Genomic DNA, 17,172 nt, shown 5'->3' with positions numbered 1-17,172 from the left:
AGAAAACTAGAAGAAGAGACTTTTGTTTCGATTAAGTAAAAATTTATTATTCTCTCGTAAAATAAATTAAAAAAATTTATTTCGAATCGATTCAAAGGAATAAATTTTATGAAGAATAAAAATAATTTTTGACCGAGGAGAAAGATTATTCTAAAAGAAATTATTCTAAGAGAAGAGCAATCTTTAATCAAGTTTGATTGATTGAGAAGATTTTTTTCTACAAGAACGTTTTTTTTATTTAAGAAAAAAAACATCTTGTACATCATTCCAATTGATCGAAAAGGAAAAAAAAATGAAAAGAAATAAAAGTCGTAGAATTATTTTATGGAAATTCGAAAAAACATTTTTTGTACGTGTAAATTACGTTTAAGTTTAAGTTAAGTAAAAGAGAAGAGGAGCAAAAAAATGAGAGAAAGAGAGAGAGAATAAATTTTTTTTAATAAAACAAAATCACGACAGTTAACGAAGAGGCGTGTATCTCGAAGCGATGAGGCATTTTTTTCGTTGACACCTGCCCATCGAAAGGATATGTATAATTTATTTCCCCTTAGGCAAGCTTCCAGGGGAGTACCCGGATCGCATCATCGTGCTTCCATCATCCAATCGATCGAAACACGAAGCGATCCTTCCCTTCCTCCCCTCTCTCCCTATTTTAATCTTCCCTCCTCTCTCATTCCCCTTTTGTTCTCCATGTCTCTCGTTCTTAACCAACTTTGGATCCGCGCGAATTGATTTTTTCGAAATATCCTCGACTTTCGATCTTCTTATTGTTATATATATATATCGTTATGGAAGAACGATTCTAACGTTTAATCAGATGGTGGATTTTTTCCTTTTCTCGGCTCGACTCGTAATTTTTCTCTCGATCTTTTTTTTCTTTTGTTATTATTATTTTTTATTTTTTATTATTATTGTTGTTGTTTTTTTTTCTTCTTTTCCATTCAGGCGAATCCACGCAAGTGAAACGGTTTTGACATTGATTTCTAGCGTGACAACTTCATTAACCTACATCCTGGTTAGAAACCAATTCGTGACGTTTCGTTTTCTCACCGACTTTCATGACAATGGCTCCTGCGAAACGATTTAATCGCTCGCGATTTTCTTGCGGCTGTTTAAAATTTCACTCGTAAAAGATTTTGAAATAAATACACCTGTACAATCAAGATAATTTGTTTCCCTCCTCAATGGACAAAAATTTAAACCTTGCTTTGCCTATACATGCTTTATCTATGTTAAATTATTCACCATAATATGTGCAAATTTAGATAAAGCAAATTTCACAACGACTCGAACGTTTATCGCCACTATTGTTGTTGTATGCGTTGTCAAGAATGATATTTCATAAACTCACGTTTCAACGAAATTATCATACGATGTATCACGTCGATATCTGACGATACAAATTTCAAAATCGATCGAAATTTCCGTCGAAATCTTAAACGTTAAGAGAAAAAACTTCAACAGAGAGGCGAAAAGAATAAGTTATATGGCGATCTTAATTGACTTAATATCAATCAAGCAAATTACAAATTAACAGAAAGACAAAAAGCTGTTCTATCTTTTTTTTTTCTATTCAATTTGGAATTGAGGCACATTTCAATTATGGATCAGAGAAAGAGAATGAGATTAATGAAGTATAAAAACGTGATATAATGATTTATGGTGGGCCATTAAAAAGGACCAGAGAGAGAGACTCTTATCCAATCGAAAATAAAATAAAATAAGTTGAACGAACGAAAACGAAACGCTTAATTTTATTCAAGGTTGAACATATAAATTAACGATAATTCAATATAATTATTGATCGATGCATTATTTTACGTGGAAAAATTTTTGTTTTGAGAAAAGAAATAAATTATTTATCGATAGGACTTCTATCCTAACGTTAAAAAAAAAGGAAAGAAAAAAAAAGAAAGAAAAAGGAAAAAAACAATCGTAAAACAAAATTATTCATAGTTATTGAGCATTGTGCTTGTTGACACACACTTGAATACTGATTCAAAGCGTACACAAGCAAATATTAAACGTTAATTGAAGAAAAATAAATCTCAAATCTTGTGTCCATAATGCGACGACTCTCCGGATACGACCGTTGTCCCCATGGGGATAACTGAACTGGATCGATATCTGTCCTTTAATATTGATAAATTCATATAGCTGCTAACAATCCTAACTCCATTCGTCATTCATCGCGCACTAAATCGTGCCTAAATCTTTATTTATTTTTCTCATCATCGTTACGCTTATCCGAAAGGCAAGCCAACCGTTGTGACTCATCGAGAGTCATGACAATTTTTTTGTTAAACAACGGGGGTTCAATAACATTTGTTCTTTTGCAGATTACACGCACGATTGTCTATTCTTTCATACGTGAATGAGTTCTTTTTTTTTTTTTTTCGAATTAGAACCACTTAAAACTGGCCTACTAAAAGGGATAAACAGACGAGGATAATGGAAATTAACGAGATTAAGATTCTTTTCGCGTCGAAGTACGAGTTATATTGCCATTTACCGTTTTAAAATCGGCTAATTTAATAAACAAAGATGTCAAAAATCTTATCTCACATATATATGTATATACACACACGAACTTATGAACGTGACACGCGAGCGTACAACGTTCACAGAGTGTTCAGTTTTGGAAATGTAAACCGTTAAATTCCAACAGATCGTGATTCGAATAACACGAGCAGCTGTTAATTGAATTTATCGTATTATCTTAGTTTCGAGATAAAAAAACGAGAAATACGCGATTTCTCAACTTTATTAACACGTGTTTATCTTCTCTGAAGAATTGCTAACGTTAATGAAAACAATCTCTCTCTGTCTGTCTCTGTCTCGTTTCGAAAAAAATGCACGGAAATTTGAAGGAGAAGGAAAGGAAAATTGCAAAATCGGAAGATTATAACGTTGGAAAAAAAAAAATGATGGGTTCCCAATAGAGAGGAAGCGCAGAGTCTCGCTGGTTGATTTCGGTAATGATCCATCACGAAAACGATATTTGCTTAATTTTAAGTCCAAGGTGTGCCAGTCTGTTCGAGTGTTTTAATAACAAGCGGAAGGTTGTTATACGTGATAAATACGATTTCATGGGGCTTCTTTAACCGTCAAATATTGACATATTAAAACGAAAACGATTCCTTGGTTAACACGATCGTATTCCAGAGAGCGCGCCATTGAAGAGCGCGGATACGCGACTCAATGAAATCCTTCGGCTTCAGGATATCTTATCATAAGTCGTCGAGAAACGTGTAATAATTTGTTCTTCGCGTCCTACATGCGCCTCCTTCTATACACGCTTATGCTCGAACAGACGACACGTACAAATTACTAATAAATTTCTAAACTCCTTGAATGAACAATCATTCCTTAATGAACAATTATAAATAGAAAATAATCGTTTCTAATCAACCGCTGTATAAAATCGCTTGATTAATTCGCGTAACGAAATTCCATTAATTTACAACAATGTTGTAAAGGATGATGAATAATGAATAGCTCGTAATAACGTATAGAATATATTATAATGTAATAGTTGGAGAATAATTTTTTTTTTCCCCCCCTTGGGAGAAGAAATAATAATACGCGATAAATCACGTATTTATTCAAAACGGGTATTATGGCGAAACAACGAAACGAGTCGAATACGAATCGAAAAGAAAAAGAATCTCGACGACGAAGATTTCAATCTTCAAATTTCCCAACTTTTTCGATTCGATTTCCCGGACGAATCGAATAAAAGAAAAAAAGAAGAAAAAAAATCGTGTGCGCGCCGCTTAATGAAACAGCTACCTACTGTTGCACTTGAGTCATCCAACGAATGTTCGAATTATCAACGATAAATAATATAGCGAAATATAGCGTAATTTCAACGCTATCATCATCAACCTCGAGCACGATTTCTTATTCTCTCGGCGGCGCGAATCTGCCTGCTTTATTATCATCATTATTATTATTATTATTATTATTATTATTTATTTTTTTGTTTTTTTTTCCGCAGGGACACAATGTTCGGGACGCGTAAATGGAATAAATACACGGTTATTAGGGGCGCAGGAGGCAGGCATTTGTAACCGGTATTAATGACCGGGCGAACCAGAGAGAGGCGAGAAATTAAAGGTCGACAGGAGAGGAGAGTGGAAAGGCCCTGTGAGTGGCGCCTTTTCGACGGAGCAAGTTGTATTTTAAACGTTTGGTTGGTTCCCTTACTTACCTCGAGAGCGGATCGACGAACAGGGCGACGATGATGACGGCAACGATTACACAAGAAAGATAGATCGCGGATATTTCATAGATCTCCGATTCCGGGGGACGTTCCAAGGTCTCGTGACCGCCGTTCCCAAGGACGCAGAAATTTGCGCCGCAGTGCTTGATCTTGTTCGAATTGGTGGTGCTGTTCTCGCTCCCGCTGCCGAACTCTCCCCCGCTGAGCACTTTAAAAGAGAAAAAAGAAACAAGTTTGGATCATCGAGCGAATTCGAGGAATTCTGAAGATTTTGATGCGTTTCTTTTTTTTTTTTTCTCATTATCCTCCTTTCGTACTTTCAAAAATTCCTTGTTCGTTTTTATAACAATTTCGCGTCGTTACGATAACTTGATGGATAAGATACAAATAATTAATGAAAGCGAATATATTTTTATTACTGTATATATATATCTGGATCTTATAACTGTGACACATTATTAATGACACAACATTTGCGAAACAAGGTGTCGAGAAATCGAATTCTATTACGTACATTTTTTTTTTCTTAAACCGCGTTGCATTGAAATTCACGTTAAAGGAATGCGAGAACCCTAAACAAAAATGCAATCTTATCGCACCGCGAGCATAAATCTCTCAAGGATTTATCAAGATTTTTTTCCTTAACTTTGCAGCCGATCGAGCCTGCAATATGTGTATATACGCAACAGTTTATGCATCCGATTACGATCTATCGGCCATCCGTGTCATTAATATTCACCATTTTTTAAAGGCGTTTAAAAAATTTTCACAAGACGTGATAAAAGGTTAAAGATAAGGGGAAAATGTTCCTCCTCCCCTAAAAAAAAACCGATTCATCGATCGACAATAAATCGTGAGAGATTTCACCATATTCGTTGATTGAAAAGAGAAAAAAAATATATATTCATCGTTTTCTCTTGTATCGCGAACGATCCCGTCCGTCAAAACGTATAAATATCGTGGTAAGCGGTGATTATACAGAACCAATGCGAAACATATCCACGTATTCTGGAATTTACATTGGCCAATCGCGGCGTACGCCGGTCATCGGACGGCGAACGACAGGAACTTTCACCAGAGCGTCGTTGATAATATCGTAGTATGTTTACAATGTCTCCCACCATCGTTTCCGATTGTCCGCAAGTCCTACTTATCGACTTGTAATATATTCGACTTGTTACGTGTGTGCAGAACCCGTGTATGCTAGGCTGGAACGCGATTTTCCTGCTCGAAGAAGTTCAGTTTTATGCGCGCAAAGCAATTCTCAACTTGTTCCAGTAATTTCCTCGGTTAAACAACGGGAAATCGGAAATATTCGCGCCTGTTTCGTAAAATATGAATATTCAAGTTTGAAAATTCATTTTTAAATCAAACCTGAATTCGAAAACAGGCGATGATTAAATGACAATATATATAATTCGTTCTACAATCGATACTTTCGATAAAATAAAATAGAAATGTAATTTATTCAATAACAATAACATGATTGGAACAATGATTGGAAAAGATATATGTTAGAGGTATTTTTTTTTTATAAATATTCCACACGGAGAAGCTTATTAAAGAAATATTGAAGCGAATTAATTTTTTCAGGAATTCAAGAAATGTAAAACATATATATATATATATATATGTATCTTTATCAAAGGTATACCGTTAATAGACGACGAGCAAAATGGAAATAATAGTTCCGATCAAACGTGAGCCGCGAAAACATAAATTAAACGTAATCAAGAAACATATGCTTAGGAAAAATTATATATTCGCAACGATGAGTCATTATATCTTTGTATAGTTATACATTGTTCCACGAATATATTTATCGCATTTTCATAATCGTGCGCTTAAAATACAGTGTTTATATCAATCACTTGTATACCATGTTACGAGCCTATTGTACAAGTCTATTAAAAAAAAAAAAAAAAAAAAAAAAAAAGAAGAAGAAAAAAATCAGCGAGAATTTCCTCTGCTCTAAACGCGAACGAATTTTCAGTTCCAACAGTGCAAATTCTTCATACAGATATCGGAAGAAACTCAATAGAAACAGGTTTCAGCAAGCCGCGCTTATAGTTCGTACGAAATCAATTGACCACGCAAGGCCGTCAACATGCAACCCCCCTCTCCATTCCTTTCGCCTACTATAGAACTTTATCTATCTGGATTCTTCTTTACTTTACACTTTTTTCTGTAGATAAACTAAAGCTATCCATATAAAATATAATATAATATATGCTTAACTATCAAAAGGAATGGACGTAATATTCGTATGATTTTCCCATCCTTTATTTCCTCCTTTGAATTATACTTTCGTATATGATAATTATAATAATTATTTTCTTATCTGTACGAATATTAACGTAATTACGAATACGTACGATCGTAAAGAACACGATAATATACATCATAATCAACTTTGGCGATCAATTGATCAAAATTGATGAACATAACCTTAAAACATCAACTCGACTTCCATAACCTATAAGGAAGAAAAGAAGACAGAGAGAGAGAAGAAAGAAAAGGAAACTAGACGGTCGTCCGTTTATCTGGAACTTATCTCCCAGTGAAGAGTTGGGCCACGTCGCGCGCGCAGAAGCAAGCAGAATAAACGGAAGCGCCGTCGAAGGGAGGAAGCGCCGGTTCGAACGGTTCGAATCATAGAAAACGGTTAAATCCCGCGCTACCGCTGTCCAGTTATCGGGGAATGTGTACGAGGTGGTACGGAAACCGACTATCACAGGTTTATACCGGATAAATCTCGTTTCTTCCCGCGTGCAAAGCGTTTTCCATCACTGTCCCTCGAGCACGCCTGTCTTTCTCGACGAGTCTCTCGCCGGCGTTGTCAGTCAGACCAGCTCGAAACCCGAGTGTGTCCATGGAGAACGTTAGCGGCAAGAGTTGTCGTGTTGTCGACCTCGTAGGCCGACCGACCGGCCGGCCAATTCGTCAGGGAAAGGAGCGAATATTTGGCCCGGCGCGAGTCTCACTACGCGTGCATTATCACTGTTATACATATATGTATGTATATACACCGCTACACGCGCAATCGCAACGCTATGTGTCTACGAGTGTCGTTTCGAGAAGATGAAATACTCCACCACGATATATGGATCGGTACATGATAGATCTTGGTGGGATAGATGGAGTGGTGGGAGATCGTAAATTTGATCACCAAATTTATGACGGATCGTATGATATTGACACCGATTCCAACGTTTCGACCTTCGAAAGATTCTCTAAGAATCGTTGGAAGCGCTCTCGGCGAGCCGAGATCCTCGGGAAAGATGGGCTTCGGCATTTGCATTTTAAATGCTTCTTAGAAAGGGACTTTTGGGCACGTGTTCAGCAGGATTAATTTATGACGCGGATCGGTAGATATAGAACGGAGGAATTGAAGATTTTTTTTTTTTTTTTTTTTCTTTTTTTTTTGGGACGAGAGTTTCGGTCGCATCTTTTGCCTCGAGGCAAAACTTCGAGGCGGATAATATTCGTGGATATGAGGCACTGTTTAACCTAACGGTACGGTTAATTAGAGCCAATTTATAGTATTGGTATTTACTGGGTGGAATGTTTTCTCGATTTTCTTACGTTGTTTTTTTTTTTTTTATCCTGTCACTTTGATAATAATGTATATATTTTAGTAATTTCACTATCGTTTAATGAGTAATTGTTTTTTTTTTTAAACGCCTGTCAATTACTTTTATTTTTAGAATTTTGTGAATTTATGAGCTTTATTCTATTCGCCATAAATTATATTATCATTATCGCGTGCATTAAATTGATAGTAAAAATTTCATAATAATTGTAACTAATTTAAACTACGATAATAAAGTTACTATTAGAATATTTGTTGAATTCATAACTAACCGAGATACCGAGTTAAATTTCATTGAAAAATTGCTGCTTCGTGTATCATTGATTGTGACAAATTATTATATAAATAAATATTCAATTCATATATATAACTCTTTGATAAGTTTCGTTCATTGACTGCAACAACTACATGATGCAGCATATTAATTTCATTCATATCATTCGTTTACTGGCACAAAACAATGTCAAGAACAATGGATTTTATTACGCTAATCTTTCATTAAAAGTTCATTCAATCAGTGTCTTATATACCTTTGAAAATTTTTACATTCGCATTTCTTACGTACACATAAACTTAATTAAGAAGAAAAAAAAATTACGCGCGTCTTTCCACGGAAATTTAAAAACACAAGTAAGAACGAGACAATTTTTGTCTGTATACTTTGGCGCAAACACATGAAAAAATAAAAGAGAATCTAAAAATAAAATCCGGTTGGATTCAAGTTGGAAGAGAGGAAGGAGGAAAGATAAACGAGACTTTGACTTACCAAGCGAAGAAATGAGATTCCCCCAGAGTTCAGCGGTCTGCCATGCAAGGAAGAAGAAGCCGAAGAACCTGACCACGATGGCGTCTACCGGCTGATCGGTGAGTTTCGCGTACACACCGCCGACCTGCGTGAGATAGGTGGCCTGCGCTGCCCACATAGGCGCGGCCCCCAAACCGAGGAGAACGCCAGCCGGCACCAGGGTGTAAAATTTCGGGTAGAACTGGGACCCGATGTAGGGCGCGTAACACAGCATCGAGATGCACAGTGTCCATTTAACGGTGAGCCGTTTGATAACGAAGGTGGGGACGAAGATGCACGACAGCACCAAAGCAGCGTAAATAGCGGAGAGGGAAACGGTGCCTAAACCGTCACTGGCGTTGATCGACGACTGGAGATTGGCCGTCCCTTGAAACGCGGTGAACTGCACCATGAACGCGACGGACACGGTGCTAATGTTCTTCAAGATACGCCATTTCTCGCCGCGGGACAGTTTGAACTTTCTCGACTGGGTGTCGTCGTCCGTCGACGATAATTGCGGCGGTTTCTGCGGCTCGGGAGGTATACCGTCGGTACCGTCGTCCTTGTAACCCTCGTTCCTGTAACCGACACCACTCACGGTCACCGTGTACACGGTCTCATCGCCGCCGCCGCCGCCGCCGCCGCCGCCTCCGCCGTCTCCGCCGCCACCGACACTTCTGGTACCGTCGTGTTGGGAGGCTACCATTCTACGTGTTTGCTACCTGCAACATCGTTCATCGAACGAATATTAATACATCGTACATCCAATTTGATGAGCAGGATCTCGTGGTTGAAAAATAAAATCGGTTGCATATCTTATTTGTTGATGTATAAAAGGAAGGGTAAAAAATTTTAAACGCGTAATCACAGCGTGGGAACAAACTTAACCTTACTTCCCTGAAAAAAAATTCCTTTTGCACGCAACGAACAATCTGACAATCTCTCTCTCTCTCTCTCTCTCTCGAGAATTAAGATCCCACGATTTATCAAGGAAGATATTCCAGGCGTGAGGTTTTTTATAGTTAAAAACCTGGCCTCAGCCAAGGAAGACGAGATATTTTCGTTCCGAGGTGCAGAAAGAACGTCTCGTATATTATAGGCTGATAGTTATGGACGGTGGCGCGCGCGTGCAACAGCGCGTATTTTCTGTAAAAGCGATTTATAACGGATCGTTCATTGGTATGAAGAGGCGTGCGAAGACCTCGTCACGAATCGTGCAGTTTAAAGGGAATGGTTTTTTTTTTTTTTTTTTTTCCTTTCTTTCTTTTTACTTTTTATTCCTCTCTTTCTTCCTTTTTCTCTCTCTCTCTCTCTCTCTTTTTTTCATTTGGAAAGGCCTTATTGAAGCGTTCGCGAATCACGTTCCAGTTGCGCTTGTAAATTCGTTTGTCGTCGATGTAATCGATGGGAATGCGTGACCGGCCGCACAATGCCGTGACACGTGTCGTACGGCGTGCATCGCAATTAAGCGGCGCTCGCAATACCTTCACCTCGTTCGCTAACTCTTTCTGCGCGCTCTGACCCCCCCCCTTCCCCCCCGAATCTTGATTTCATTGGCAGCGTTTCTCAAACTACGCGCGAGTACTTGACTTTCTTCCGCCCCCTCCCAAACACACATTTGTTTACGCCAAAGAGAATAGCTAGAGAATATCGAAAGTTAAAGGATAATTTTTTATCAATGTGGAGAGATCTGACCTGGTCAAATTTTCGATCGATTCGATTCGGTTCGATTTGAATGAAATTTTTAAAAGATTTCACCGTAGTTTGTTCACGTACTTCTCAAAACGTTGACTTGTATCACTATCCCTCCAATTGCTAGAATTTATTATTCCATTTTCCATTGAGAAATAGGATATTATTTGATATTTCTTGAAAATTATTCATTGTTAAATTTCGTTGTACATTGAGCGTAATTATACGTTAAATAAGTATCGCTTTGAATTAAAATTAAATATTTTTTGAGATTTCGTTATTTATATTATTTTAAGATCTGAAGATTTCGTATCCATAAAATATTCCATGATACGAACGAGCGACTATTTTAAATTATGAGATGGAATTCTGATGACTTTCTGAGCACGATAATCGTTAAGCATATGAATACACGCTTTAAAGAATCTCCACGATGAATTTAAATTAGGAAAAGAGTGGAATCGGGTTATATGTAACGATCAAAATTGAGATTAATTAAAAAAATAAATAAGTTTGTCAATGTGAACAAATGTGAATGATAAAAATAAATAAAATAAATGAATGAAATAAAAATAATTTTCAGTGAAACAATATTTTTTCTACATCTTCTTTTTCTGAAAATACTATATGTATATTATGTGTATTTACATGCATATTAAATCTTTATCCAATAGATCCAATTTACTCAACTAATCGCAAAAACAATATACATAACGATATGCATACGATCTATCTTAAAACGATCAAATCGCGATAATTGTGCGAGAGAAGATCACAGAAGAAGAATAAGCAAACCTTGGTTTTATTATGGCCGTTAATCAAGATCGAAGCAGTTCGCGGAAGGCTAACGCTGCGCACGAATATACAACGAAAAACCTGTCAAGTTTAAAATAAAAACGTTTCCCGCCATTTCGAAAGGTCGCGTTTCCCCGTACTAACGGGTAAAACATGGATAAAACGCGAGGTTCACGTTCCTTTCCATGCAGGGCGTTCTTTTCTTTTCGTTTTCTTTTCTCTCTTTTTTTTTTTTTTTCTTTCTTCCAGCGAAAGACAAAGCTGCGGAAAAGCAAGACGAAAAGACATAACTAATCTTTCTGTTGCATAACAAGAATACCGCCGTACCAAGCAAGCAAGCGATACGAGAATTCTTCGTTTCGTCCTTCGAGAAAACATGTTCCAAAGAGAAAACATGTGAGAATTGTTTTCCGTTGAAACGCGTGGCTCTCGTACAATAGATACAATGAAAAATCTGACATTTTTTGGAACAAGTGCCGAAGATATTTTTTTTTCCGTAAAATATATCGTGTAAAATTTTATTAATGTCTCAAATTCTTTGAAATTTCAATCGAAAACGCTGACGATATGTAATTAATTGAAAAAAATAAAAATAATTGAAAATATAATTTTGATAAATCATTCTTGATAATATCATAAAAACTATAAAAAGTTCTTATTATACGATGTAATTATTAAATTGTAAATTCAAATTAAATTGCAAATTCAAATTGTTAAAAAAATTTAAAAAGAATAAGATTTATCGATTTCAACGATTGGAATCGCATTAGACAATTTTTATTTTTTTTTAATGAAACGCAAAAAAAATGCCAGTAAAAACAAACGTGTAAAGATCGAAACGAAAATTCTACAGTTCTTTTCAAACGCAGTGGCGCGCCGCCATATTTACACCTACAAGGAATAATATATGGTTATACGCGTGGAAAAATCAGTCTATCTTCGGTATGCGTAATTAAGTATCGTCGTACGTGTGGTAAATATGCGTAACTGAATTCTCACTTTTATATCGATAGCACAGAAACACGGTTTGCATGACCCTGACTTACTTGAACACGATTCGGCCACCAAAGTGTAGTACCACGAGAACAGAATACCCACCCTAACCAGTTCCCAACGACCTTCAACTCTGCTTTAACCGCGGATCTTGTTGTACCATTTCTCCTCTTCTCTTGCAAACAAATGGGCGCTGCGCATCGAGAGAACGAATCTATCGATGATCTTCCAGTCATCCATTCACTATCCGACCGTTATGAATTTCATAACATGTTAATATCGAACATATGTTTCGATATTTTTTTACCCCATACTTCGTCAATAGCGCAAAAAAAAAACGAGATTATATATATATATATGTATTATACTATAGTGCAATGTTCGTAATATATGTATGTGGCAAAAAACGTATGTATGTAAAAGAATGCTTAGAATCATTGGATTTTTAAAACTTTTTTTTTCATTTTCAATGGTCGATTATAGAAAAGAGAGAAGGGAAGAAGCAAATATGGAGGAAATATTCGACGACGGTTTCTATATATATATATATATATATATGAAACGTGTAATTAATTGGCACTCTTTTCAACGAATCCGGCTCGTTAAAAAAACAGAAGTTGTCCACGGTGTTAATCGTCAGCTTGTATATCGGGTTTTAATACCTCGACAGGCAAGCTTCTCTTTTTATTCTTGGAAGGTGTATAAAAATTGCATTTAAAAGCATTCTCAGAAGCTATGGTAGAAAGAAGCCAATTTCCGTATCTTGATTTTTTATCATTGACCGGCTAGGAAACCAGCTTATGCTAATGACATCCATAAAACGATCTTCTGCAAGCTTCGATTGCATTACGCATGTATACGACGTAACAAACTATTATCAACTTTTAGCATATAAACATAGTTTAGAAGGTGGAAAGGGGTGCGCGTGCCTTGCCTTGAAATTAATTGGAGTGCAAACGACGGGGTCAAGGTTCGATAAATGGCTTTGGACGCTATTCAAAATTTCCCGCCTTTTCTCCGCTTACCATCGCACTTTTTGCTCTTTTTTTATTCTTTCCTTACTACTCTTCTTCAATTTTCCTTTCCTCTTTTTCTTCGATAAAAATCAAACATCTTACCTGTCTTACCTCATCGTTTCAGATGATGTCAGACGCGTTAAAATATGAACTCTTTATTGATGCATAGACATCTTGATCGATCGTGATGGCAATATTTTTATCGTTTTTAATTAGAAAAGAAAATTCATAAATCATTGAGAAAAATTGCATTGCGACTTTGATATGATAATTATCTTGTTTTCAATAAAACATTTTGGAATAATATAACGTGTATCTTTTTCATATGTTAAATCCATAAAAATTATATTAATATAATTAAAAAATAATCGTTAATATATAATAATTAACGATAAAAAAAATATATGAGATTAAAATAATTTGTCATTTATATCAAATACCAGAAAGACTTTACTATAAATAAAAAATATTTCAATTGTAAGGCTTCTAACCATTTGAGTAATTTTCGACATTTTAAACATTATTTCGATATCTATATCGAATACAGTCTAGTTTCTTTTTTCGATAATTTTCAATATTTTAAGAACTATTTTTTTATTATGTAATTTTCGATATTATATAATATTATACATATATATATTATATAATAATGCGATATTATATAGTTCGATATTATATAATATTATATACAATATTATGTAACGTTTAACCTACTTTTTTGATAATGTATAACCTAGTTTTTTATTGAGATATTATCAGTAAAATTATCGATCTATAATGTTTAAAAATCTACATTTAAATACGCTATAAATATACTGTAATAGATAATGGAAATATGTATAAACAAATACACAAAATTATATTTTTACCTTATATAGAGTTAAATTAATTTTTCCAAATGCGGTTGGTACATCTTTTCATTAAGATTGTGAAAACAAAGAATTTGTAACCTTTTGAAATTTATTTTCACGATAAGTTCCAATATTTATTTCAGTTAATTAAAAAAAAAAGTAGAAAAATTATATAAAGGGAGTAGATAAAAAATCGTAATGATAATATGATTAATGGAAAAGAAATGCTGAAAGAAAAATGCAAAATATTAAATTCATTCAGAAAATATAAGAAAGGACAACAAATAGAAGAAAAATATTATATACTAGAAAACTTGTTGGTTGCATCTATCGAAGATGTATATAGTTGTCCCGATACTTGGTACTTTAAATCACCTTGTCCCAAGTTTTGCAAGGCTGTAACAATTTTTCTCGTAATTTTTTTTTTTTTTCAATTCTCATAGAAAAAAAACAAAAAATATGACACTCGAGTTCTTCAACGAGAAGTTCACCTTGATTCTTAAACATGGCAAATTTTTTTGTTTATCTCTTTTTTGTAACTTTCTTCACACTTTTTTTTTTTTTTTTTTTTTTTAAATAGTGACATACAAATCGCGAACGAATTATCGATGCAATTTAAAATTATCCGATATAAGTTTAATCAATTATCAATCGATGAATCCTTACTTATTCATTTATTGTATGCGTTTAATATATGTCATATGTACAAATCGCATTAACATTATTTCCATAGGAAATAATTTTCTTCTCCGAAGAAATACTGTTTTTGAAAATCCTCGCTTTTGTTTTTCAACTGTACGTGATCACCCGTATGCGCCATTGTAAATACGGATAAAGCTGACCCAAATGATGCAAGAATCCTCGTCTCTGCATTGTTATTGTTGCGTTTAAACAATGTAATATTCACGTTCGAAACCTTTCCTAGGATAAGAATGCACTAATGGCCGACGATAAAGTTAGCGTATAGGTAATCGTGAAAAGTTTGTGGAAAAAACGCATATTGTATTATCTCGTTTAGGTGTTGTAAAACTGGAAATATCAGAAATGTTGAATCGAAATTTATACGTATTAGATTAGCAAGAAATTGTATATAATATTATTGAAAATAATAATAAACTGTTAATTATTTTCAATTGATTCGTGGGTTTTTTTATTATTTGATAAATTTTTAAACAAGCCTAATATTATAATATCAAGAAATTTTAATTAATATATGTGTAATTTTTCATTTCAATTTTATATTGAAATTGAAATGGAGTTTGTTTGATTATTGGAATAAGATGGAAACATGAAAATTCGAAGTCTGTAGCAAAATTAAAATCATCTTTCATATCTAATCGTGAAAACATTAAAATTCTTTAGAATTAAATTTCATGATCGTACAATTTGACGTTACACGATTTAAGAAAATTCAATTTTTTTATTTAAATGATAATTTTCGGTTTTAAATATATATTCAAATTTATATCTATTTATATATATTTACTCAAATATTTGTCTAAGCGTTACCGAAATCATTTCAATTATTAATTCAAAATATCATTATAGTTATTCTCTAAATGAATTCTCGAATCGCTGGACATATTAAAAAATCCAACCTTCCTGTAATAAAAAATACGATTTATCTGAATGGCATTCCACGTGTATTGCATTCCTGAAACCATATGCAACTTCGTTTCGCATTGAATGCCTTTATTGAAATAATTGTATGTATATTTATACTTTCAATACGATGAAGATAGAAAGATTCACATACACAATTTGAATAATGGATTAACAAAATAGTACAATTTCAAATTATTATAAAAGTTCAAACAAAATTTCTCATACATTTGTTTAGAATATTCTACAATATTCACATAATCAATAGCAGTTGCGAAAGATTCATACAAGTTATCGTACTTTCGAATCAAGAAATTTGCGACAAAAGTCGCGACATGAGAAACAGGTTCGTCAAGTTCCAGTAAATTCAAGAATCTTCAAGTAACAAATTTATGTACGATGTTTTCGAGAAGATTCCCGAATTAAAAAGTAAATTATCTATTCGATAATAATTCACATTAACGATACGATAAAATAAAACACACTAATTGTCAACTTGAAAAAAATAGATCATTTAACAAATTAAGGTATATATACATTTTTATCTATTTCAAGTTAAGCAAAAAACAAAATATTATTATTGATAGAAAAAATAATAGTAATTTTCATATTTAATTAAATTCTCTCATCTGTAGTGTTCGTAATAAAATTGAACATATTTTGAATTTTTGTCATATACGTTAGTGCGACTAAAAACTCGGTAATCATAGTGAAAAAACGATGCTGGCCGTCATGTTTTCGACTTAGGAATCTGTCACTCGCAGCATTCACGGCACACCTTGCGAGACACCCTGTACGTATATACGACGGATTAGAAAGTCCTCGTAGAACTATCGACTCGTAAATGCTTCAATCGTTTCACAACAAAATACTCCAAGGCGTAAGCATCTACTATGCAGTCTTCATACGAGAATTCAAAACTAGTTACGATCTCGTAATGTAACAATGATCATTTTTCAATGGAAATTAGGCTTGTTGAAATTTCGATAAAAATATATACCATTAAACATATTATTTGCATATAAAAATATTCTGAAAACTTCAAGAAAAGTTTTCACTAATATCCTTATTGATCTTCAGGTTTATCCATCCTAGATCATTAAAAAATAATTACTTTTTAAAATTTTTCTTTTTCTCAAGTATTTCTTAATGATATATATAATTAATAATATAATTCTTTAATTAATACATAATTTTGCTAGAAAAATAATTTTTAAAGAGAGTAATTTAATTTGGATTATAAGTGATCATAAAGATCAATCGCCTGGTTTTTAAAGATTATCCAAAGATTAATTAATTTTAATTAGCTAAAAATTTGTTCAACTTAGACTAAAATTAAATTCTTTTAGTTTTACTAAGAACATACAAATGTTTCTCTAAATTAATATTGATTTTAATTCAAATGGAAAAATTAAATCTATATTTTTATAATATTTTAACTCTAGTCATCAACGTAATGCATTTAAGCTTAACTTCTTAATGTTAAAGAATTAAAAAAAATTAAAATCAACTTTGGTAACGAACTTTCAGTAAATTTTGATCAAGTTGAATGTATAAAAGGCGATTTTTTGCCTGGCTCGTAAATCCATTTAAACAAGTCACAATGCGTTTTACTTTTACTG

The 17,172-nt window shown here is 33.9% G+C and overlaps 1 protein-coding gene across 1 annotated transcript in view; it reads right to left on the bottom strand.

The window, feature by feature from the left end:
* The window catches only part of LOC413134 (UNC93-like protein), a 41,616-nt gene that overhangs the window by 20,836 nt on the left and 3,608 nt on the right, over positions 1–17,172 (bottom strand). The window contains exons 2-3 of the mRNA XM_396585.7: positions 8,584–9,323; positions 4,214–4,433 (exon numbers count right to left, since the gene is read on the bottom strand). Of these exons, the coding sequence (XP_396585.2) occupies positions 4,214–4,433; positions 8,584–9,307 (944 nt within the window). The 5' untranslated portion in view covers positions 9,308–9,323. The remainder of the gene's footprint in view (positions 1–4,213; positions 4,434–8,583; positions 9,324–17,172) is intronic.

The sequence above is a fragment of the Apis mellifera genome, linkage group LG11, assembly GCF_003254395.2.
Source record: "Apis mellifera strain DH4 linkage group LG11, Amel_HAv3.1, whole genome shotgun sequence".
In the NCBI taxonomy this organism is placed as follows: Eukaryota; Metazoa; Arthropoda; class Insecta; order Hymenoptera; family Apidae; genus Apis; species Apis mellifera.
Note: the sequence above shows the minus strand (reverse complement) of the source record. Positions and strands in the feature narration are given on the sequence as shown.